Raw genomic sequence first — 25,897 nt, forward strand, 5'->3', positions numbered from 1 at the left:
GTCTATAGTATCTACTAGCTTGCTAGCAGTTACCATAGACGTCAAGTCATTGCGCTAACGCTAGTTAGCAATTGCGCTAACGCTAGTGAGCAACTTCCTTCACACTGCACTCGGAGACATAAAAATGTTATCCATAAGTTCATCTGACTCTGGGGAAGTAGATAAAGGGCTTCCTTGCCAAAATCCTGACGTATCCCTTTAAACAAACTAGGTATTAGACAGTATTTCACTGCAATAGCACCCCTAATTGATGATGCTTGTTTTTTTTGTTTTTTTTATTGCTAAACATTTTAGAGTAAATACCAATGTATATGTAAAATTATTTCGTCTGTTGACCATTGTAAAGGTTTACAAATGTCCTTTACGAAGCACATGTTAAAGCATCCAAAATGCAGATAGAAATATGCACTTCCTCTCTACATAGGCAACACAAATGAGTGTCTTCTGTTATGTATTCTGATCTACGGTACAACTGGGTTGCCTGATTACTAATGCTACTTGCTATTCCATTCTCTTCCTTCCTCCCTATACCCTTGGCTATCTTGAATAGCTATCTACATAAGCAGTGATATGAGAGAGGTAAAAACGAGAGGTGAAAGGCACTCCTCCTGGCACAACGGGATCTATTATAAGAAAGGAAAGATTAAAGGAAGCTAGCATGGGTACATAGTTCAGATATGGAAACACAAATGTTCTTCACCAACAAGTGCACTATAAATAGCAGTTTTGAAAACTTGATTTATTCAACATCAATTACATCATTCCAAAATATTCAAACAGAGAGCAACGGTGCCCCCTTGTGTACATCCGTAATACCATGTTATATATTTATGGATACGTCTTTTGGTAGATATTAAATATTCTATCTACTACAGAAACACTACAAGCAACAATATTTCAAAGAAGTTTGCTCAAATGTGCAAAGATTCGTGTTGGGATAGGAAAATGGGTAACACTTTATTTGAATAGTCCATCTGTAGATGCTCTACAGACTCAGTAACGTTTCAACTAACTATATACTAACCCTGAACCTATTTCTAACCCTTATCTTAACCATAGCCCTAACCCTAACCTTAGCCCTTATTCTAAACCTAACCCTATAACAACAACCTTAGCAAGCAGTATTTATTGCCTTACCTCTCTTATCCTACCTCATATGCACATGCTGTATATAGATTTTTCTACTGTATTATTGATTGTATGTTTGTTTATTCCATGTGTAACTCTGTGTTGTTGTATGTGTCGAACTGCTTTGCTTAATCTTGGCCAGGTCACAGTTGCAAATGAGAACTTGTTCTCAACTAGCCTACCTGGTTAAATAAAGGTGAAATAAAAACATTTTAAAAGTTGCTCATCAACAGATACTTTGTTGATAGTATGACTGGACTATCCAAATAAAGTGTGAACGTAAAATAGACTCCACAGAGCTTTAAAGTGGGTTGGATAAGCCTATAGGTCATTGGTTGGATCTCTTCTGCATTGCAGAGTTTAGACACACACCACCTTTATTGTAATGTGCATTCATTGACCTTCTCATAGTAGTTGGGAGACATACTGTATGTGTCACATCACCTCACCTTTGACCTTTATTAGGGCTTCAGTTGTCATTCAAGTTGACAGCAGGGACGTGTTCAGTAGTGCATACCTGTAGCAATATGCGTTGCAACGGAAACCCAGAAGCTGTGCTCTTATTGGACAAGTTCAGGTCATGCCTCCCCATTTCAAAACATTTTCTCCCTACTGAACATGACTCTTGTCTATTCTCCGTTGTCTGAGCTCTGGGCGTGCTGCACTACTTTGGGTTCGACTAGGCGATCATAGGATAGTATCAGCATCACCTGGAAATAACAATCCAACGTTAAATTGTAAAAGTGTACATGCTAGCCACAAAAAGCCTCATCAAATGTGGCTAACATGCGCCACTTGAAAAAGTAGTGAGGTGCTAAATCCTCGTGAATGAAGTTCATAGATTGATAGATCGTAACTTCTTTAACTCTATCATGGGATTGAATAGGCACAGACACTGTGACTACTCACTGTGATCATGAGGAGAAGAGCCAGCATCACTCCAAGCATCAGGTACAAGTTACCGGTCAGTCCTCCAGCCCAGAGAGGCCCCAGGATAGTAGCCAGCCCCCCAACAGAGCGCCTCACGCCTTGACTGAACCCTAGACACCACCAGGAACACACACACAAACACAAAGACAATCCCATTAATTTGAGTGATTAATGACCTCCCCTTCCTGTAAAACAAATGGCCATTTAGTGATAGTTAATGATCATTCCCCTCATCATTCTCAGCATTGCCATGAGTCAAAGAGCCTGATTGACTAAGATTAACTCAACCTTCACACAAGTGCATTATTGGAACATTTCATTTTCAGAAGATAATAAAACAAAACCAAAGCAACAATATTTCATTATTTTATTTAAAATCAGTCTTTAATATTAATATTTGTATTCCTTCTCGAAATAACATTTCTAAATATCATCATAAATCAGCACTATGGTGAGTCCAGCTCAATGAACCAATACATGCAATTATCACATTCGCTGACCCAACTGGAGTGATACGCTATCAAACTGCTATGCCATGAGTCAAACGGCGGTGATGTAAGTCAGACACCCACCTTGCGTTTTCTCTGCAGTGACTTTGGAGAAGAGCGACACCTGGGACACGGCCACGAAGGGAAGCCCGAGCAGCTGCAGGAACACTCCGATGATGAACGTTGCCAACTCCCAGGAGTACCCGCCTGGACACAGGAAGAGACACAACCTCAGTCAGATGGATTATTGTTGGTGAAATGGTTGTAATTCTACTACTACAACTCCCTCTAGGAAAAGAGGTGTATGTGTGTGCGTGTTTGTGTGTGTCTGCTTGCTTATATGTGTGGTCTTCATGTACCTCCGAGTGGTGGGTTTTATAAGACTTACAGATCGATCATTAACACCTTCATAGTCACCTCACCACCCTATCCACCCCTGGAGTCTCACACCAACCGTGGGTACAGATCTAGGATCAGCTTCCCTTTCCCCAATCCTAACCTTAACTTTTAGTGGGGAAAATGCTCAACTGACCCAAGATCAGCCATTAGGTTCACCCTACTCCCACCCACTCACCCTGGGGGTTGGCCAGGAAGATGAGGCACCAGACGCAGGCAACACTGCAGATGACCAGCCCCACGGCCAGCACCACACGGTCTTCCACCTGGCGACTCAGCCCACGCACCAAGAAGAAGCCCAGGATCACCTCAACGCCACACAGGCTGTACATCAGGCTGTTGGCAAGCTCTCCGAAGCCAAAAGAGCGCTGGGTCAGAGGTGTCACCATGGTCTAGAGAGGAAGGGGAAGGGGGACATAAGAAATTACATCACTATGTCAGGGTAGTCGCCATAGGGAGAGAGAGGAAAACAGGATATTACATCAGTATTTGTTTACCTCTTTATGGGAAAGAGTTCCCAGTTCCCACTCAATGAACAAGGTGTAACGTCAAAATGATATTGTGAAAAGGTATGAACATGAAAAAGAGCTTTCAGGTCTTGAAATACGGTTAGGGTTAGGCATATGATGTGGTTACGATGCAACAACAAAAAAGATGGCGTCCTTGTTTAGGCTGTTGCCGCAGAAGCTCTTACCTCCAGTGCTGTCTGGTTGAAGAGGGTGATGAACTGTGCAGTGAGGAGCACCACCACCTCCTCCCTCAGAAACTCTACAGAAACAGAGAGAGAGAGAGGTAAGAAAATCCATAAAAAATTTTCACCACATATGCAGGCATACTTCAAACTTCCTTGAAAACTTGACAAAGCTGGAAAACCCCTGAATTTTTGTACATTTTTTTTCACCTTTATTTAACCAGGTAGGCCAGTTGAGAACAAGTTCTCATTTACAACTGCAACCTGGCCAAGATAAAGCAAAGCAGTACGACAAAAACAACAATACAGAGTTACACATGGGATAAACAAACAGATTTTTCTATTGTGTTATTGACTATGTAAAGTGTGTGCAAATGTAGTAAGATTAGGGAGGTAAGGCAATAAATAGGCCATAGTGGCAAAATGATTACAATTTAGCATTAACACTGGAGTGATAGATGTGCAGATGATGATGTGCAAGTAGAGATGCTGGGTTGCAAAAGAGCAAAACATTTATAAATAACAATATGGGGATGAGGTATGTTGGGTGTGCTATTTACAGATGGGTTGTGTACAGGTACAGTGATCGGTAAGCTGCTCTGACAGCTGATGCTTTTAAAGTTAGAGAGGGAGATAATAGTCTCCAGCTTTAGTGATTTTTGCAATTCGTTCCAGTCATTAGCAGCAGAGACCTTGAAGGAAAGGTGGCCAAAGGAGGTGTTGGCTTTGGGGATGACCAGTGAAATATACCTGCTGGAGTGCGTGCTACGGGTGGGTGTTGCTATGGTGACCAGTGAGTTGAGATAAGGCGAGGCTTTACCTAGCAAAGACTTATAGATGACCTGGAGCCAGTGGGTTTGGCGACGAATATGTAGTGAGTGCCAGCCAACGAGAACATACAAGTCGCAGTGGGGAGTAGTATATGGAAGGGGCTTTGGTGACAAAACGGATGGCACTGTGATAGACTACATCCAATTTGCTGAGTAGAGGGTTGGAGGTTATTTTGTAAATGACATCTCCGAAGTCAAGGACCGGTAGGATAGTCAGTTTTACGAGGGTATGTTTGGTAGCATGAGTGAAGGAGGTTTTGTTGCGAAATAGGAAGCCAATTCTAGATTTAATTTTGGATTGGAGATGCTTAATGTGAGTCTGGAAGGAGAGTTTACAGTCTAACCAGACACCTAGGTATTTGTAGTTGTCCACATATTCTAAGTCAGAACCATCCAGAGCAGTGATGCTAGTCGGGCGGGCAGGTGTGGGAAGCAATCGGTTGAAGAGCATGCATTTAGTTTTACGAGTATTTAAAAGCAGTTGGAGACCATTGAAGGAGTGTTGTATGGCATTGAAGCTTGTTTGGAGGTTTGTTAACAGTGTCCAAAGAAGGGCCAGATGTTTACAGAATGGTGTCGTCTGCGTAGAGATGGATCAGATAAGCTGCTCTGACAGCTGATGCTTTTAAAGTTAGAGAGGGAGATAATAGTCTCCAGCTTTAGTGATTTTTGCAATTCGTTCCAGTCATTAGCAGCGATATCATTGATATATACAGAGAAGAGAGTTAGCCCGAGAATTGAACCCTGTGGCACCCCCATAGAGCCTGCTAGAGGTCTGGACAACAGGCCCTCCGATTTGACACACTGAACTCTATCAGAGAAGTAGTTGGTGAACCAGGCGAGGCAGAATGCGTCGAGTCCAAAGCCTTGGCCAGGTTGATGAAGACAGCTGCACAGTACTGTCTTTTATCGATGGCGGTTATGAAATCATTTAGGACCTTGAGCGTGGCTGAGGTGCACCCACGACCAGCTCGGAAACCAGATTGCATAGCGGGATTTGAAATTGCGTGGGATTTGAAATGGTCAACGATCTGTTTGTTAACTTGGCTTTCGAAGACTTTAGAAAGGCAGGAGAGTGAATAAAACAAACTTAGGGAGGAGGCTTCTGACATGCATGAAACCAAAACTTTTACGGTTACAGAAGTCAACAAATGAGAGCGCCTGGGGAATAGGTGTAGTGCTGGGGGCTACAGGGCCTGGGTGAACCTCTACATCACCAGAGGAACAGAGGAGGAGTAGGATAAGGCTACGGCTAAAGGCTATAAGATCTGGTCATCTAGTGCGTTGGGAACAGAGAATAAAAGAAGCAGATTTCTGGGTGTGGTAGAATAGATTCAAGGCATAATGTGCATGCAAGGGTATGGTAGGATGTGAGTACAGTGGAGGTAAACTGGAGGCACCAGTTAAGCCAGGTGAGGTCTCCACATGTGTGGGGGGGTGCGACAAAAGAGCTGTCTAAGGCATGTTGAGCGGGACTGGGGTCTCACTCAACATAAAACAATAATAACTAACCGAAACAGCAGTAGACAAAACATATTGACATTAGGGAGAGGCATGTGTACCCGAGTGATCATAGGGTCCAATAAGCAGCAATAGGTGAGTCAGGGAGCTGTTCGGTAGTCGCTGCTACGCTAGGCGAGCAGGAAACATGGCGTTCAGAAAGCTAGCAGGCCGGGGCAAGCAGATGGGTCTTCAGCGACATTGCAACAGAAAATCCTGTTGAAATCACATTGGACAATTACGTCGGCAGACCAGTCGTGATGGATCGGCGGGGCTTCGTGTCGGCAATGAAGGGTCCAGGCCAATTGGCAAAGAGGTATTGTAGCCCAAGAATTAGCTGGTATACCTCTTCGGCTAACAGGGAGATGAGCCTAGATCGAGGCTAGCTGGTGCTTGCTTCGGGACAGAGGCGTTAGCCAGCAATAGCCACTCGGTTGCAGCTAGCTAGCTGCGATGATCCGGTGTAATGGTCCAGAGCTTGCGGAAGGAATCCAGTGATGTGGTAGAGAAAAGCTGTCCGATATGCTCTGGGTTGATATCGCGCTGTGCAGACTGGCAGGTATTGACCGAGCTAAAGCTGGCTGGTGTCTGAGCTAACGGTGAAGTCCACTAGCAGTGGCTAACTGACTACTAGCTAGTAGCTAGTTAGCTGGCTAGCTTCTGATGGTGGTTCTAGTTATAAAGTGTAAAAATAGCAGATTCGTACCACATTGGGTGAGGCGGGTTGCAGGAAAGTATATTCAGTTCGTAGACGGAAAGTGAGATTAAAATATATACGAAAATTGAAGAAACCGACTATTTACGCGGGACAAGACAAACACACGTCCGACTGCTACGCCATCTTGGAAACTAACGAACTAATGAATGAGAATATTTACCACGTACAAAGTCGATACGCTTTACATTCACAACTCTTCTTCCATCGTCCTCAAACCCACTACAGACAGGCAAACATCAACGATAAAGAATGTTTGCAGCATTTAGAATTTAGTCTCCCTTTCGCCCACAAAACTCAACACAGGCATAGAGTCAATTAAAGAGGAAGTCCAACACGCATACCACCTTCTCCTTCCAACAATCTACACACACAGAGAGAGACTCAATACGAGTGATCTGACACACACACACAAACACAAGCTGGCACATGAAAGATACTTGAGAGACTGAATCAATACAACTCAACAGACAAGATGGTGAGAAACTACCATTATACACGTCTAAAGAGTAGAGAGAGAGTAGAGTATTACTTTATTAATCCCAATTTGGGAAATTGTTTCATCACAGCATGTTTAATCAATTACTTACAATAACACCCCACACAACATTGACCAACACATGATGAAAACTTTTTCAACACATTAGGACATAGTATCCCTGAAATAATAGTCTGATTCTGTAAAGCTGTTTTCTATCTCTCCACTCACCTTGACTAGCACTGAAAATTGTGAGGGGGTTTGAGATAGTCGAAGGAGGGGACGAGGAAGAGGTAGAGGAAGGCGGCGAGGGAGGGCACTGTGAAGGGTCCTGGAAATGGTGTATCTCTGAGGAAAGGGTTGTCTCTATCTGGTCGTCCCAGACAGTGCCGTAGGTCTCCAGTGTCTCCTCTGCCCTTACCAGCGGCTCCTTCTCTTCGATCTCTCCCACAGCGATACCCCCCTCTTCGGAGCTGATAGGTGGTATGTCCCAGTACAGGGCCAGCACTACAAACTGGAGCAGGATCCACATCAGACACATGAAGATCTGGAAGAGGGGGAGGAGGGGAGGAGAGGGTGTAGGGGTGCAAGATGGTTGAGATGGTACAGTAAAATATTTTTATGCCAGCATTTTAATGTGTGTGTGTTGAGGGTGCAGTGTTTAAGAAATGTTTTATAATGTTTTCAAATGTTTCCATTGGTTTGATTAAGTATAAATACAGTGCATTCGGAAAGTATTCAGACCCTTTGACTTTTTCCACATTTTGTTACGTTACCAGCCGTATTCTAAAATTGATTAAATTCATCTTGTCCTCATCAATCTACACACAATACCTAATAACGACAACGTCAAAAGAGGTTTTAAAATAATAATAACACCTTATTTATACTTTCCGAATGCCCTGTAAGCAAGCAAGGTCAATAAAATCCTAGTGTACAGGCTATAGTGTTAATGTACCCGCTAACTCTGAACAGGAGATTGAAGGTACATGCATGGGAGCTAAACGGATGTTTGTGGTTTAGTATTCATGAAGCATAGAGCTGTAGTGGGAGAACCGGAGAGGATAGATTGTCTGGATGCTGGGTGTTTACCCCGGGAGAGGTGTAGTTGTTCACCACAAATGGCCCCAGCTGGAAGTCGCACAGTCTCAGGAACAAATTGAATGCTGGCCCTGAAAAATGGAGGGTTGTATTCATTAGGTATCAAACGGACGAAAACAGACAAAAACAAACAGGGAGGCACTACCTAAACTTAAGATAAGACACACATGTTTTTTGTTGTCGGAGCAGTTTGGGGGTGGAGTTGCTATACATTTTTATCGACAACAGGAGCGGGGGGCGTTCTGGACCACAGCCGTGGGAAGTAGGGGTGCTGAAACCCCCCCCCCCCTGAAAAATCGGAATATATTTTTGAAATAATAATAATAAAATATATGTTTTCACAACAGTAGTGCACTGGGCCTAGTATTAGCAGTATTTTCAGCATCTCCATTTTTGCAAAAAAATGTAGTTGTATAAATAAGAACAGTATCTCGCAGGATTCAATAGTTGGAATTGTCCTCTCTCTTTCTCTTCATTGTCATTCTAATGGAATGCAGAAAGAACAAAACCCTGTCCTCAAACATTTACATCAAAAGATGCAAAGTTATGGGCAAGACAGAAAACACCCACATCAAATTAAATATTTTTCTTGATCAAATAACATGGAAAACAACCACATTTTGTGCAGTATTACAAACCACTTAATGTAAATGTACATGACTGTATTGTACATAGGCTGGTCATTTAGGTTTTTACCTAGACGTTCACAATGCAGTAATTGAGTACATTGAGAAATCAAGTGGTTTGTGATGATGCAGCTCAGTTAGTAGCGCATGGTGCTTGCAATGCTAGAGTTGTGGGTTCGATTCCCAAGGGGGACCAGTATGAAAATGTATGCACTCACAACCGTAAGTTGCTCTGGATAAGAGTGTCTACTAAAATGGAAAAGGAATGAATCGACCATTAAAGTTTTCAACATAGAAATACATTGCATTTGCAACGTATTTCAAAAAACTGGAAAGCATATATCAAGCAAGTGTTTTATTTTCCACAAGTATTATCAGATGAACTGTTTTGTACAGATAATTAACAGACTCAAATAAAAAATGCCGGTAAACACTCAAATACATTTAGTTACATTTTTCCCCACAAAACTTGTGCACTGGGCCTTTACTAGTCCTGTATTAGCAGACCAATATAGCCATCTTCAGTGTTGGCAAAAAATACATTTAAAAAGATAAAATAAAAACTGCATTCTCCCAAATCGCAGCACCCCCACCCCGAAACTACTTCCTGCAGCTATGCATTGGAACAACGATAACAACACCAAATCAATTATAATTATTGTAACGCTTTTTTAAAAAAGCCTTTATTATAGCAAAGACTAAAACCAGTTGCATTCATTCGTGAATGCAATTTCCGAAATGGAATGATTTAGGTCTATTTATAGTTTACGGGAGTTATACAATGGTAGCTTAGATATTTTATTTTAAAACTAAAATGCTATGCTGTGTGATGACATCAACAAAAAATGATTGATTGATACAGTAACCAATATAAGTATTGAAATATAGGCCTAAGTAATGTTCCCTCAAATTTTTTGGTGCACTGAGCAAATTTCAGATCTGCTGAGTTCAAAGTTGAAGTTGTGAAAATTCTGTGAAACTTCCAGCGTGCTTTTACTGTGAAAACTGAGGCTGTACCCGCTTTAAGTTACAGTTTTAACAGTGGCCAAGTAGGCTACTGTGGCTATTTGATCATAATGTAGATCTACCAGAGTGACCTACCCTAAAAAACAAAATCCCATAACATTTTAACATGGAAATAGCTGTTCTTTCATTCAGCCTACAGCAGCAGCCAATGTGTGGTGTTCGACTTAGGCCTAAATTCCATGAGACTTTTGAAAAAACATGCAGGCTTGACATTAACCTGTTTACCCACTTGTCCTTCAGACAAGAAGGTGACTGAAATTGTTGTATTGTTTCATGCAAGAACCCACTAAACAAAATAAAATTGATTAATATTCCCATACCATTATTACACAGAATCAGACAAATTAAGTTACCCTCTGCCTATTGGCTACTTAGTTTATTAAGGCATGTCTCAAAATATAACACTGCCCCTTTAAGACAAAAAAGCTCTTTACCTTTTCAAAGATGACTAGAGATCTACTCACCTATTGCTGACTACAAATTATCTATAACTGGGCTAATAACTCAATTACTAGCAAAGGATATGAACAAAATTTGCACAGGCGGCAACATGCAGCTCTTGCTTTGATCTCCAAATAAGTGCATCTACTCAATACCACAGCTATAAACACAGTCCGGTTCAAAGTAAATGTTAGAAATCCGTATATGGCAATGGTCTGTGTAGAGTATGGGCTGAGTCATGCACAATAGAATCAATGGTGTAAAGTTAAGTAAAAATACTTTAAAGTACTACATTCCTGAAGAAAATAATGCACTTTTTACTCCACACATTTTCTCTGACACCCAAAAGTACTCGTTACATTTTGAATGCTTAGCAGGACAGAAAAATTGTCTAATTCACGCACTTAAAGAGAAAATCCCTGGTCATCCCTACTGCATCTGATCTGGCGGACTCATTAAACACAAATGCTTTCTTTGTCAATTATGTCTGAGTGTTAGAGAGTGCCCCTGGCTATTCGTAAATTCAAAAAACAAGAAAATCGTGCTGTCTGGTTTGCTTAATATAAGGAATTTGAAGTGATTTATATTTATTTGTACTTTTACTTTTGATACTTAAGTATATTTGAGCAATTACATTTACTTTTGATACTTAAGTATATTTAAAACGAAATACTTTTTTACTTTTACTCAAGTAAGACTTTACTAGGTGACTTTCACTTTTTCTTGAGTCATTTTCTATTAAGGTATCTTTACTTTTACTCAAGCATGACAATTGTGTACTTTTTCCACCGCTGAATAGAATCCTACTCCGATGCGTTCTGACTACAAAATAAATCTCTTGCATAGTTCTTTTTGTTTCGGTATGTAGCATTGAAAGTGGGTAATATTGCGTTGATTTGATCACGATTGTCACAGTAGAGGCAAACTTTGATAGTGTTAACTAACAGGGAAAACTAGAAAGTTGACTGAAATTCAATCTCGTGCTTCTCTCTGTTGGCTGGTAATTCTTCTGGGCTGTGCGCGGCAATCCAGTGGGAACTGTGCGGCAGTCTCTGGGCTCAGGGGCGGAGCCAGAGGGGTGTACGAGGTGGCACTGGACACCCCTGACATCTGATTGGACACCCCAAAATGGAATTCGCTGGCAGTTTGATGCTGATTGATATCTCATTTCACCTCTTGTTGAAAGAAGCATTTATTTTGACATTCGGAGGCGTATTTTTCAAATCGAGGACAAAGAAGAGAGAATGTTAACGTTGGTTGCGAGATACAGAAGAATAAGAATAAGAAGAACATACAGAAGAAGAAGAAGAGAGCATATTTCCACAGCTCCACGAGCTCCTTTCGCGATTGGCGAAAGCATCATATTTGAAATCAGGTTTAGGTTTCCTGAACAACTTTTACGAAAGTTGAGTCGCTGTGTAAGTTAACGGTAGACCTTTGGCTCCATTAACAGACAGTTAATCAGATAAGAGAGATCGGTCCCAATTTAGCCTAACATTATATTTACATCTGTGCTAGTAATACACGCATATACAGTGCAGTGTCGTAAGTTACAGTATATGAATGTTTAGCTAATGTGGGGTGACTAGTAGGCTACAGATGTCAAAGGTTCGGCAAGTAAAAATTCAGCGATTTGAAATCCATTAACTCAGTTAGATTTTCGTACTTGAACTCAAAATGAACAATTGTTATTATCAACCTGTTAACGTTACTCAAAAGATTACCACACTTTGCAGATAGCTGGTTTGCTATCTTAAAGGTGTAAGAAATTATACCTAGCTAAGTTACTTACCGCACAGTAGGGCTAGACATGATCTAACTAGTAACTTAGGCTGGTAGTTGATTTTAAGGTACAGTTATGATAATGGGGATTTGTAATTAAGGATTGAGATTGGACTAAAACGTGGGTAATTTGGATGCTTAGATGTAACCATAGACTGTCCTTATTTTTGCATAGGGTCAATTACACATGAAAAGAAAGGGAGCAATATTACAGTGCCTTGCGAAAGTATTCGGCCCCCTTGAACTTTGCGACCTTTTCAGGCCACATTTCAGGCTTCAAACATAAAGATATAAAACTGTATTTTTTTGTGAAGAATCAACAACAAGTGGGACACAATCATGAAGTGGAACGACATTTATTGGATATTTCAAACTTTTTTAACAAATCAAAAACTGAAAAATTGGGCGTACAAAATTATTCAGCCCCTTTACTTTCAGTGCAGCAAACTCTCTCCAGAAGTTCAGTGAGGATCTCTGAATGATCCAATGTTGACCTAAATGACTAATGATGATAAATACAATCCACCTGTGTGTAATCAAGTCTCCGTATAAATGCACCTGCACTGTGATAGTCTCAGAGGTCCGTTAAAAGCGCAGAGAGCATCATGAAGAACAAGGAACACACCAGGCAGGTCCGAGATACTGTTGTGAAGAAGTTTAAAGCCGGATTTGGATACAAAAAGATTTCCCAAGCTTTAAACATCCCAAGGAGCACTGTGCAAGCGATAATATTGAAATGGAAGGAGTATCAGACCACTGCAAATCTACCAAGACCTGGCCGTCCCTCTAAACTTTCAGCTCATACAAGGAGAAGACTGATCAGAGATGCAGCCAAGAGGCCCATGATCACTCTGGATGAACTGCAGAGATCTGCAGCTGAGGTGGGAGACTCTGTCCATAGGACAACAATCAGTCATATATTGCACAAATCTGGCCTTTATGGAAGAGTGGCAAGAAGAAAACCATTTCTTAAAGATATCCATAAAAAGTGTTGTTTGCCACAAGCCACCTGGGAGACACACCAAACATGTCGAAGAAGGTGCTCTGGTCAGATGAAACCAAAATTGAACTTTTTGGCAACAATGCAAAACGTTATGTTTGGCGTAAAAGCAACACAGCTCATCACCCTGAACACACCATCCCCACTGTCAAACATGGTGGTGGCAGCATCATGGTTTGGGCCTGCTTTTCTTCAGCAGGGACAGGGAAGATGGTTAAAATTGATGGGAAGATGGATTGAGCCAAATACAGGACCATTCTGGAAGAAAACCTGATGTAGTCTGCAAAAGACCTGAGACTGGGACGGAGATTTGTCTTCCAACAAGACAATGATCCAAAACATAAAGCAAAATCTACAATGGAATGGTTCAAAAACAAACATATCCAGGTGTTAGAATGGCCAAGTCAATGTCCAGACCTGAATCTGTGGAAAGAACTGAAAACTGCTGTTCACAAATGCTCTCCATCCAACCTCACTGAGCGAGCTGTTTTGCAAGGAGGAATGGGAAAAAATGTCAGTCTCTCGATGTGCAAAACTGATAGAGACATACCCCAAGCGACTTACAGCTGTAATCGCAGCAAAAGGTGGCGCTACAAAGTATTAACTTAAGGGGGCTGAATAATTTTGCACGCTCAATTTTTCAGTTTTTGATTTGTTAAAAAAGTTTGAAATATCCAATAAATGTCGTTCCACTTCATGATTGTGTCCCACTTGTTGTTGATTCTTCACAAAAAAAATACAGTTTTATATCTTTATGTTTGAAGCCTGAAATGTGGCAAAAGGTCGCAAAGTTCAAGGGGGCCGAATACTTTCGCAAGGCACTGTATCTTCTGTTCCAACAGGACCCAATGGTAGGCTAGGCCTATACTTTAAACTACACATTTTTAGTTATCAGCTGTTAGTATCTAATCTTGTGAATCCCTTAATTATGCATTTACACAGAGATATGACACATTATTTAACGTGTATTTCAGACATTACAAGATCCAGAGAAGAGGGTCCTGTACAGCCGTGTTTGAAAACATTTCCCAGAACTCAGTATGATACTAGGAAAAGGGCTTTCAACAGCTCCTGGTATAAGGACAATTCATAGTTTGAATATTCTGTAAGTCAAGATTCAAACTTACTGTTTCACCAGTAGGCTTTTTTCTCTGCCCATTACACCTGAATCTGCCTTCACACACAGTCAGGGTTTTGTAACTGGGGAAAAGGCGCTGTTTAAAGATTCTGGGTTTAAGCTCCATTCGAAGGCAGAGCATCATATCAATGCTATGTATGCTTGGAATCATCATAAAGCGGCTTTTGACAGCAACTCATCAATGTTAGATGTCATAAATGAGGACCCGGAAAAAGAAAGTGGAGGAAAACTGCACTTACATTAAAACAATTGCAGATGTGCTCTTATTAACTGCCACTCAAAATATAGCGCAGAGTGGTCATCGAGAGTCAGGTTACTCTCTCATAGAGAAAACACTATTCTAGAAGAATTTTTTTGACAATCTTAGAAGAAATAGCAAAGCATGACCCTCTCATAGAGAAAAGGATGAATGCATGTGGCAATGCTAAGTACACAAGCCACCAAATCCAGAAGGAAGTTGTTGAGGGCTGAGCTGAGATGGTACAAAGTGAAATAACAAGATAAGTAAAAGAAAGTGAAGTTTTTACTGTAATTGCAGATGAAACCAACGATTTAAAGTTTAAAAAAAATAACAAATGTCTTTAGTTGTGAGGTACTATTACAACGGGGCCATCCACAAAAGATTTTTACACTTTCAGTCAGCTGAAAGCTTAGATGCAGCAGGTCTCACAAAAATTATAATTGATTGCCTTGGAAAACATGTTCTGGACTCTTGAGGGACAGGCTTCCATCAGTTCTGAGAGTGCTACAGGATATCATACTTGAAAATAGTGGTGATAGATCAGTGGAGGCAAGGGGCCTTCTTTCTCAGATAGATTTACATTTCATAGGGGTTTTGGTTACCTTTTAAAAAGTGCTTGGTAATGCCAAATGTATTTTTGATAAGCTCCAATCAAGCTCTCTTGACCTAGCAAGGGCTGTGGCCTGAGTAGGTGCCCTTAGACACCTTACAGGACTACAGAAGTGAGGGTTATTTTGGATAACTATGGAAGGAGGTTGAAGAGATTGCAGAGCATGCAAAATAAGTGTACAAACAGTGTGTAAAAGACAGCCTTAAACAAGCTTAAGATTTTAACGACTCATTGATGATGAGCACTTGTAGGACAGAAAAATAGTGACCAAAGTGATGGTGAATGTTATCTTTTAGCAGGTGCTTGACAGTCTGAGCTACAGAGACGTTTTCAAAGAAGAATTGCAAGATAATGCAAGGGGTCCAGTCTCTCAACCCAAAGAGTACAACATTCTTGAATGATGAGCCTCTGTTTGTCTTTGCTCAGACCTTTGAGTCAGATTTAGAGGACCTCAAACATGAGGTTCATCAAACCAAGCGGCTTCTTGACAGGAGAGAGAAAAGTGGAAGGGACAGACCGTCTACTCTCCTTGACTTTGTTGTGTTTCTAAAACCTTATAAAGAGGTCTTCCATGAGCTATTTCGACTTTGTAAGATTTCTGTTACACCAGTCAGCAGTGCTTCTTGCGAGAGAAGCTTCTCAGCTTTAAAACTGATTGAAGCCCACCTTAGGACAACAATGGTTAATGATAGGTTAAGTCACCTCGGAATTCTCAGTGTTGAGCCAAGGAGGGCATGGATGGATGAGTTTGTGAAACATTTTGCCAGTTCTCACCAGAACCACAGAATTATCCTGTTTTAAATCTACCTAGGATAATTTGGCACTTAGACGGTCCCTCTGGTCATGACTAAAACCTGCACTCTGTACTAACTAGTACACTGACATTCTAAAATGATAAATCCAAAGGGTATCATGTCACACAGATTTAATTTGGACTTGATTAGGCCAATTCCAAAACGTTTCTTTGCTATTAGTTAAAATAATATATATGAGCATAAATATGATACTGTAAGTTTGTGATATTGATGGACATTTTTGCTTGATACCTGTTATGTCAAATTGCAGTGTGTTTTTTTGTAAATAAACTATGCAATTTATGTAACACACAAATGCTATCTTATCTCTTTGGTGCTTGAGCTTTATATTCTGAAAATATTTTGGGTCTTCAACACTTATAGACCCTGATTATATATTCATGAAAACAGAGTAACCCAAGTCTCTCCTGTGTGTGAGAGAGAGAGGCACTGACTATTCATAGTATGTTAAAAAATTCTAGTGAACAGACCCTTTTGGACCACACTATCTACCACAATGAAGAACTCCGGGTTAAGTGAATTATCACTTCTACCTCTAATCAGCAATTATCATATTCATTCATCCTCCTTAGATGCCAGGTTAGGGTTACACAATAATTTTCTGTCATGGTCTGTGGACCCCCTGAAGTAGCCTTGGCCACCCCATGTATAAAACTAGTTCCGCCACTGTCTGGGCTACTGCATGGCACTCTCCAGGCTACTACGCGCCAGCGCGCAGTTTAGAGGGAACGTTGGGCCTAAGTAAATGACGGTACTAAGACTAAACAGGATGCGCTCTTAAGGCCTACAGTATAACAGGTGGTTATACTGGGTTGAATTCAGTTGAAGTGAAACGTTCAGATATGGAATGCTGAAAATAGAAATGTAGCATAGAGTTGAACAGATTCCATATCCTACATGATAGACAATAATATATTCCCATCTGAGCGGTCTGTAATGTTTCACACTCCTGAACAGCCCGCTGATTCGTTGCTGGGAATTATATTGCGGCCGTACAGTAGGACGCAACGTTTTGGAACGTTCAGATATAAATAAGCTATGTAGAACACAAATCACGTCGGATGTATTCATGGCATTTCTATCTGCAACGTTTGACAACATTTGACTAATTCACGTGGCGCTGATGTTACACTTTTATTACCAAGTGATACAGTAGCCGAGTATCGTTCCATTTGGTTTTAGTGTATGATTTACCACCCATGCTTTTGAACAACATTTGGATCTGTCAATTTTTATAAAAATACTTATCTACCTATTTTATTGCTGAAAAGAGTGACAATGCTTGTTCTGTTCAATATAATGTGTGACTTACAGGATTGTAGGGGTCAATGTGTCACGCCCTGACCTTAGTTATCTCTGTTTTCATTATTATTTTGGTTAGGTCAGGGTGTGACGAGGGAGGGTGGGAATGTTTCTCTTGTCTAAGGTTTTTGTATATCTAGGGGGTTTTGTAAGTCTAGGTATATGTATGTCTATGGTGGCCTGAATTGGTTCCCAATCAGAGGCAGCTGTTTATCGTTGTCTCTGATTGGGGATCCTATTTAGGTTGCCATTTTCCCTTTTGGTTTCGTCTATGTGTAGTTGCCTGTCAGGACTCGTTTTTGTATAGCGTCACGTTCGTGGTGTTATTTTGTTCAGTGTTCTTTCTTCATTAAAAGAAGAATGTGTGCATATCACGCTGCGTCTTGGTCTCCTCATTACAACGAACGTGACACAATGTTGTCTGTCAAATGACGTTTGTAAATAAAAACAGTACATTTAAAAATATATATTTTAAAAGGTATAATTGCCTATATAAAAAAAGAACAGTAAAATATATACTAATAATTCATTGTTTAAATAAATTCAAAATGAAATTAAAACACTTTTTGTCAAATGTAATGGGAATTAGGTTATTCTGTTTATGATGGAGTGTGTTGATGGACCTCCCCTTGGCCTATGACGTGATACGGTGCGATGAAGAGAAGACAGTCAGAGAAGAGAAAATAGGCAACATATCATAGAATACACGTATCTTAATCTCATCAAACCAAGTGTAAATTGCCGTTTGCCATAAAAAAAAATGCCGAAAACCGTTGGCGATACATTAATTGGTGTCCTTAATGATTTGGGAATGACTAAACTGAAGTGGTTCAGACATAAACTCTGTGAACGCAAGCAGGAGCCAAAAATTCGCAGGGGCAATGTTGAAAAATTGGACTCAATAGACTTGGCAGACCTTCTGACCCGTACTTTCACTGAAGACGGGGCTTTGGATGTGGCTATAGAGGTATTGAGGGCAATTGACTGCCATGACGGCGCAAAGGAACTGACGGATTTCAAGAAAGGTAAATCGAACATGTCCATTGGACATTTTAATATATATTTAAAAAATGTCATTTCGTATCTTTGAAGGGTTTAAAAAACACTATTCTAGAAGAAAACTTTATTAAATAAATAATACACGTGTATTTAAATTGCATTAAAATGTCTGTATGTAAAACTAAGGAACTTGACCGTACTACTTTAACTTATGAGCACATTCTATTTGTTCATATTTGTATTCAATTGGTGGTGTCTCATGAAGCTTGTTTTACAGCTCAAGAATCTTGGGTAATGTCGGGTGCTGCTAAGGGAAGTGCGCTTGGACCAAATAACATGATCAAAGGTAAACACTAAAGCGGGTGTTATATAGCCTAATGTTTCAAATACGTTATTAAAATGTATGTTTCACTGTAATTGGTAATGGTGTATGTAGGGACAACTTCAACTTGTAAAGTTTTCTACCTTGATGAACAATCACAAAAGTCCTTCCTTTTCATTTCTTCATTAAATTGGTCAGTGAAACTGCTGCCCTCCTAAATCTTTTAACAGCATTTTCACTCCTCATATTTAATGCTGTCTGAATTACAAAAAGTGCATCATCACACCTATCCTCCAATTTGCGCACCCTACACGCACACACAAACACGCACCATTAAAGGAGAAGTGTAGAGATATAGGCCCCTATCAAATACATTATGTATGCTTTGCAGTCCATCACCTTTAATATTCCTAAACCATGTCCTATCTCTACCTCAGACAAACACTTTGTGGACCATCACCGGACAGCCCTGATTGACAGAGTGAGCCAGGTGGCACCCATCTTGGATAGGCTCCTGGAGAGGGGAGTCATCACCTCAAATGCCTACAGTGACGTTAGGGCTGAAAAAACCAAACAGAACAGGATGAGGGAGCTCATAGATGTCCCTCTGAAAGCATCTGGGTCCAAAGGCAAAGATGTGTTCTTAGATATCCTTATGGAACAGGAGCCATACCTAATCAGTGAACTGAAGGGGGAATAATGGGGATAGGGGCCACTTTTATTTATTTTTTAGTGCAAGGGACAAACATTTGGGGATAATAATGCACTCTGTTTTACAGTATATTCTTAAATTTGGGAAAATTAATTCTCTCCAAAGTCTGCAAAAAATGTCAAACAAATTATATTGACCGCTGTTTTTTAAATTTTCATGAGCAAATACTGTGTTGTGAATTCTAATCATCTAGCTGTTTGGAACTCAACAATAGAAAACATACATGTAGTAACATTGTGTTATGTAGTCTATACAAATGAGTGCGTCTGTGTTTTGGCTACGTTAGTTTCTTAAACATAAACAAGCATACGGCCATTTGAATGTAAATGTCTGCTTAACATAAGAGATCCATTGATAGCCTGGTCTCAGATCTGTTTGTCTTGTCAATTAATTGTCATTGTCGGCATGACAAGGAGCGTCAAGGACTGGCATGATGGCACAAACAGACTGATAACCAAGAGTGTATTTTTTAGTTGCATTAGAGTTTCCATTGGACACATTCAGGTATGTCCGTCCGTTTTGTTCTGTTTGCTTTTGTTTGCATCAGTTTCTTCTGTTTGGTTTCGTTTGGTTCCTAGTTAGTGAATACATGCTACCATCCATATATGGCTGTCTATAGAAGTAGGTGGGACAATCATCTATAAATGCCGCGTTCACGTGCTGATCGGAACTAGGAAACTGACATTTACGACTAGCTAACTGGTTGTAGTTATTCACATTCCACATTCAACCAGTTCGCAAGTTGGAAATGTCAGTTTCCTAGTTTTGACTAGCATGTGAATGTGGCATTAGCCTGTTTTTAAATGTTCCAAAGTATTCTTCCTTTCACAACATGTTATTTTAGTTTGCTTGTGTGCCAATGCTTTGTTTGAACAAAACAAATTAACATAGAGTACCACAGTATGAGTCATAATACCCATAAAACCTAATGGTCAAACAGGGAAATGGTTCCAATTGTTTTTCCACTATTCACTTTTCCCATAGGGGATTTTAGTAGCACTTAAAATAAGGGGTGTATTTCATGTAGGCTTACTCTGGCGTGACGTTTTGATAACCGTGTAAATCTCTCTAGGACAAGATGACTTTAATCAATATATTCGCCTGTATTTACCCCCACAAAATGAAATGCTAATTAGCTGCTAATATGGCTATCATAAAGAACTGCAAATGCCATGACGATATGAACAAGACTGCTGAATCGAGGCAATGGGAAGAATGTTAGCTGAATGTAGTAATGAATAAATTGGCAAAAATTCTTTAAATGAACAATTCTGTGAACTGTCTTGTGCAAGTTTTAAATTGACACAGTACCTGTTAGCAACGGTGTCAGCTAGATTTGACGTGCAGGAGCTGGCAGGGATTTGTAGTGTTGCATGATGTCTACTTTGATGCGAATTAGCATTTCCAAAACAGAGAGTATATAGAGCCAAACATAGCCGTGGGCAGTAGTGGTCCTGAGGGTGCTCAAGCACCCCCTAGAAAATAAATAATGATAATAGTAAGAAAAATATACAGTACCAGTCAAAAGTTTGGACACACCTTCTCATTCAAGGGTTTTTCTTTATTTTTTACTTTATTTCTACATTGCAGAATAATAGGAAAGACATCAAAACTATGAAATAACACATATGGAATCATGTACAGCTTTGCACACTCTTGGCAGTCACCTGGAATGCATTTCAATTAAAAGATGTGCCTTGTTAAAAGTTAATTTGTGGAATTTCTTTCCTTAATGCGTTTGAGCCAATCAGTTGTGGTGTGACAAGGGAGGAGTGGTATACAGAAGATATCCCTATTTAGTAAAATACCAAGTCCATATTATGGAAAGAACAGCTCAAATAAGCAAAGAGAAACGACAGTCTATCATTACTTTTAAGACATCAAGTGCTGTCGCAAAAACCATCAAGCGCTATGATGAAACTGGCTATCATGAGGACCTCTACAGGAAAGAAGTTACCTCTGCTGCAGAGGATAAGTTCATTAGAGTTACCAGCCTCTAGAAATTGCAGCCCAAATAAATGCTTCACAGAATTCAAGTAACAGACACATCTCAACATCAACTGTTCAGAGGAGACTGTGTGAATCAGGCCTTCATGGTAGAATTTCTGCAAAGAAACCACTACTAAAGGACATCAATAAGAAGAAGAGACTTGCTTGTGCCAAGAAACACGAGCGATGGACATTAGACCAGTGGAAATTTGTCCTTTGGTTTGATGAGTCCAAATTTGAGATTTTTGGTTACAACCACTGTGTCTTTGTGAGACGCAGAGTAGGTAGACGGATGATCTCTGCTTGTGTGGTTCCCACCATGAAGCATAGAGGAGGAGGTGTTATGGTGTGGGGGTGCTTTTCTGGTGACACTGTCGTGATTTATTTAGAATTCAAGCCACACTTAACCACAGGAAGCCATACCATCTGGTTTGTGCTTAGTGGGACAATCATTTGTTTTTCAACAGGACAATGACCCAACACACCTCCAGGCTGTGTAAGGGCTATTTGACCAAGAAGGGGAGTGATGGAGTGCTGCATCCAATGACCTGGCCTCCACAATCACCCGACCTCAACCCAATTGTGATGGTTTGGGATGAGTTGGACCGCAGAGTGAAGGAAAAGCAGCCAACAAGTGCTCAGCATATGTGGGAACTCCTTCAAGACTGTTGGAAAAGCATTCCAGGTGAAGCTGGTTGAGAGAATGCCACGAGTATGCAAAGCTGTCATCAAGGCAAAGGGTGGCTACTTTGAAGAATATATAATATATTTGATTTGTTTAACACTTTTTTGGTTACGACATGATTCCATGTGTTATTTCAGAGTTTGATGTCTTCACTATTATTCTACAATGTAGAAAATAGTAAAAAAAGAATGAGTAGGAGTGTCCAAACTTTTGACTGGTACTGTATATATTTTTGGAAAACATTTATTTTTTACAAAAGCAGTTCACTGGGCCTTTACTAATATTAGCAGACCGATATAGACTTCTGTAGTATAGGGAATGACCAAATAAATTCAGCATCTCAGCTTTGGCAGAACAGGTAGTTGTATAGTTTAGACCGCTCCTGAGTGGCGCAGCACTGCATCTCAACGCTAGAGGCCATTACAGACCCTGGTTCAATTCCAGGCTGTATCCCAACTGGCTGTGATTGGGAGTGGTGGTGCATAATTGACCCAGTGTCGTCCAGGTTAGGGTTTGGCCTGGGTAGGCCGTCATTGTAAATAAGAATTGGTTCTTAACTGACTTTCCTAGTTATATAAAATACATCAATAGTAAGAGTTGTTGCCCTGTCACTTTCTCTGCAATTGTCATTCTAATGGAACAGTTACATCGAAAGGTGCAAAGTTATGGGCAAAGACACAAAACATCCACATCAAATTAAATATTTTCCTTGATCAAATAACATGGAACCACAACCACTTTTTGTGCAGTTTGCATTTTCCATCGTTACGAATGACTTAATGTAAATGTACATTACTGTAGACTGGCCATCCAGGTTTGTACCTACAGATTTTCCAGCCCCGTGAAGAAAAGCAATGCACAATACATTAATTGAGTACATTGAGACATCAAGTGGTTGTGATGATGTGGCTCAGTTGGTAGTACAGCACCCCCAACCTCAAACTACTTCCTGTGGCTATGGGCTGGACAAATCTTTCTGCCTGCACTGGCGCTGCAGACAGATATATCTGCTAATAAAGGACTATTAAAGACACAGTGCATACTTGTCATTTTTTTGTATTATTATTATTATTTTTTTTATTCCCCATTTTTCTGAATCAGCACCCTTCCCGCGGCTTAGTGTAGTACAGGAAGGTACTTTGACTGAGATTCACATCTGGTCAAAACAGCGGTGCGCCATAGTACTAATAAGATCATGATGGCATATTAGGAAAAAAACTGACTGACCAATCAGGAGGCCAGCTTGGCGACATGCCATGATGGCAGCGAAAACACCAGCGCGTTCCTCTGGCCGGGTGCTCCGTGTGAGGAAGCCAAAGATGGAGGAGCCTGCTCCTGCACCAATACCTAGAAGGCATCAACACGTGTATTAAATAGGTCTAGATTGTGTGACCAAATCAAAGGCTGTACAATATCAGGACCGTAACATTGGGATGCCATTCATCTCTCTCTCTATCACTTTCTCACACACACAACCACACACACAGACAATTGTAAATAATTCACTTAACGTTTAAATGAGTGGGTATAGGCCTACAGCACAACAACAGAAAACCACAAACACTCCAGAATTTGTATTTGTCTCACCTGCTACAAGTCGACTGCACAACAGCAGCCATTTTGAGTATCCCATAAAATACATGAAGCTACCTAGGGGATAAAATATGTCATTTCACCATTAGTTGTATCATCTGTGGCTTGCACTTAGGACTCTTTTAGTTGGTCTTAGGAATGAATTGCCTACTGATGTTGCCATGAGTGTAAGGTTTTGCACATTCATATTTACTTTATCACAACTTTGCTGCAGTAGGAGGTTGGATAGATTTTTTCATAAACACCACGAAATCTGGAAGCAAGTCTGCCCATATTACTGTAACATTTCCATTTCTAAGGACTGCCATTTCCTCACTCCCCCTGCAACATCACATCAGCAGGCTAGCTGGGAGGGTTGAATGGAATCTGTTTTTCTTTATGACTCAAGTCAATCATTCCTGTTTCAGTTAAATAAATCATGTGGTTCTTTGTTTGCATCCCAAATGGCCAGTATTCCCTATATGGTGCACTACTGGTCAAAGTAGTGCACTATGTAGGGAATAGGGTGCCACTTGGGATGCCGACTTCATGTGCCTTGCAACAGCTGGTTCCTGAGCCTGGAAACAATTTGAAGCTGTGAAGCTTACCAACAATCTCAAAAACGTTGGAGTATAGGATGATGGTCTTTGTAGTTCGGGTCCGGTCGGACCAGAGGCCGAACAGTGGGCCCGTCAGCAGCCCACTCAGACTGAACGCAGACAAGCCCAGACCCAGGAAGTATGGAGGTGCCTCCAAAATCTGGAGATACCTCCATATTGTAGGGAGGATGACAGCTAAGAGAGAGAGAGAGAGAGAGAGAGATGCATTAGACATGTCTCATTTACCATACAAGCCCATTTGAAAAAGCAATATTTTAGTGTTTTTATTATGCATGTTTTAGATTTGAACGTGACAAAAACATACAAATCATATGACAGTCAGTCAGACATTTTTCGTTTCATTGTCGAAATATGTGTACATTTAGGCAGCCGAAACCAACTCACCGTACTCAATGCCACTTAACAGAAATATCAATCCAATAGTGAAAAAAGTACAATTCTTCTTCTGACGATAATCCATCACATAAAATGACTTCTCTGGCTATTGCACATCAACGTTTGCCTCCTCATATCGTTCAGGGACAAATTTATCAAATTAGATTAAGCAAACAAGAGGATGATGACTCCAATCAAGCCTATTTCCCCTTGGTAAACATTGGAATGTGCTCCACTGTATTTTCGGAATAAAGTTGCATTTGGTCGCTTCGAAACTCTCATTTGCCCCACAGGTAGTTGCCCCCACAGGTAGGTACTACAGCATCCTCGACAGCTGGTAAAAACCCGATAGGCCTTATCAGCATATCCCCCAGAGTCTTTCGTCCTCCATGAACCACTATAATCCCATTAGTAAATATCCCAGACGAGCGTCATTACTTCAAATGCCTGAAGGAAAATTCAGTTTGTTTTCAGTCATTGGCAGCAGGTTGACCAAGAATATTGGAGACTGTAGATCACTGCATAAAGCCTGAGCTCTGCATATGCCACTGCAGGCATAGCCAATGTTCTTATTCTGCTGTTTTGTGTTACAAGGTGAGGTAAAGCACACAGGACATGATATCTATTATTCATTATAGACAGCTCTCATTTCATTGTAAACACTAGGTTCACACGCCACTCCAGACCAAAATGCATATACACAAGCAATGCTTTAAAATAGCCATCCAGGTTAAGTAAGTGCTACCCTAACCCTAGGCTACTAGCTACTAACTAGCTGGTTTATGGGTGTAGCGTACAGTATTAGCAGCGATGGCCTGCATGCAACCTCTCCACAAATATACCAGCACAGAAATATGGAATTTACATTTCAGAATGTATACTAAAGTATCTGGGCCCTCATTTGTCAATGTTGGGTAGAAAAGCTTCTAAATTAACTCGTACGAAGAAAATGTAGAATGTAAAGTACAAAAAGTTGGTATTTATCAAATGCTCATATGCTTGGTTTACACACACCTGTAAGTATTTTTGCCTTGATAAATCAGACACGTTCTTAAAAACTGTGCTAGTGCACGTGGAGTCTCATTTACATAGAGAACCGCCCTAAATGACCATTTATGGTCACAAACCGTCCCTTTAAAGCTGAAAGAAATGTCACTGATTTCTGTCCACCAACATGAAGGAATCAAAGAAGACAAAGAAAAACAACTTTTAGGATGCAGAAATATAACTTTTGATCACTGAAGTGGAAGCAAAATAAGCCATACTTTTTGGTGCCCTCAGCAATGATTTGACAAATAAGATAAAAATATTGCTTGGGAGCAGGTTAGAGCTGTGGTAAATTCTGCCTCATCTGAGTGCAGAACATTTAATGAAATTAAAAAGAA

The 25,897-nt window shown here is 40.5% G+C and overlaps 2 protein-coding genes across 2 annotated transcripts; one reads left to right on the forward strand and one right to left on the reverse strand.

Annotated features, from left to right (window-relative positions):
- Positions 1 to 720: 720 nt before the first annotated feature.
- Positions 721 to 25,076, reverse strand: mfsd8l2 (major facilitator superfamily domain containing 8-like 2). The gene is made up of 11 exons (XM_029642148.2): positions 24,522 to 25,076; positions 24,126 to 24,311; positions 23,533 to 23,595; positions 23,173 to 23,292; positions 8,249 to 8,328; positions 7,388 to 7,703; positions 3,637 to 3,710; positions 3,121 to 3,334; positions 2,631 to 2,753; positions 2,038 to 2,168; positions 721 to 1,838 (listed from the first exon to the last, which is right to left on the reverse strand). Exons 1-11 carry the CDS (start codon positions 24,595 to 24,597, stop codon positions 1,758 to 1,760), a joined length of 1,464 nt encoding a protein of 487 aa, XP_029498008.1. The 5' UTR covers positions 24,598 to 25,076; the 3' UTR covers positions 721 to 1,757.
- Positions 17,900 to 22,972, forward strand: LOC115114139 (apoptosis-associated speck-like protein containing a CARD). Its single transcript, XM_065013282.1, has 3 exons — positions 17,900 to 18,263; positions 18,515 to 18,583; positions 18,997 to 22,972. Exons 1-3 carry the CDS (start codon positions 17,999 to 18,001, stop codon positions 19,257 to 19,259), a joined length of 597 nt encoding a protein of 198 aa, XP_064869354.1. The 5' UTR covers positions 17,900 to 17,998; the 3' UTR covers positions 19,260 to 22,972.
- Positions 25,077 to 25,897: the final 821 nt, after the last annotated feature.

This window comes from Oncorhynchus nerka, linkage group LG9b (genome assembly GCF_034236695.1).
Source record: "Oncorhynchus nerka isolate Pitt River linkage group LG9b, Oner_Uvic_2.0, whole genome shotgun sequence".
NCBI classification, from domain to species: domain Eukaryota; kingdom Metazoa; phylum Chordata; class Actinopteri; order Salmoniformes; family Salmonidae; genus Oncorhynchus; species Oncorhynchus nerka.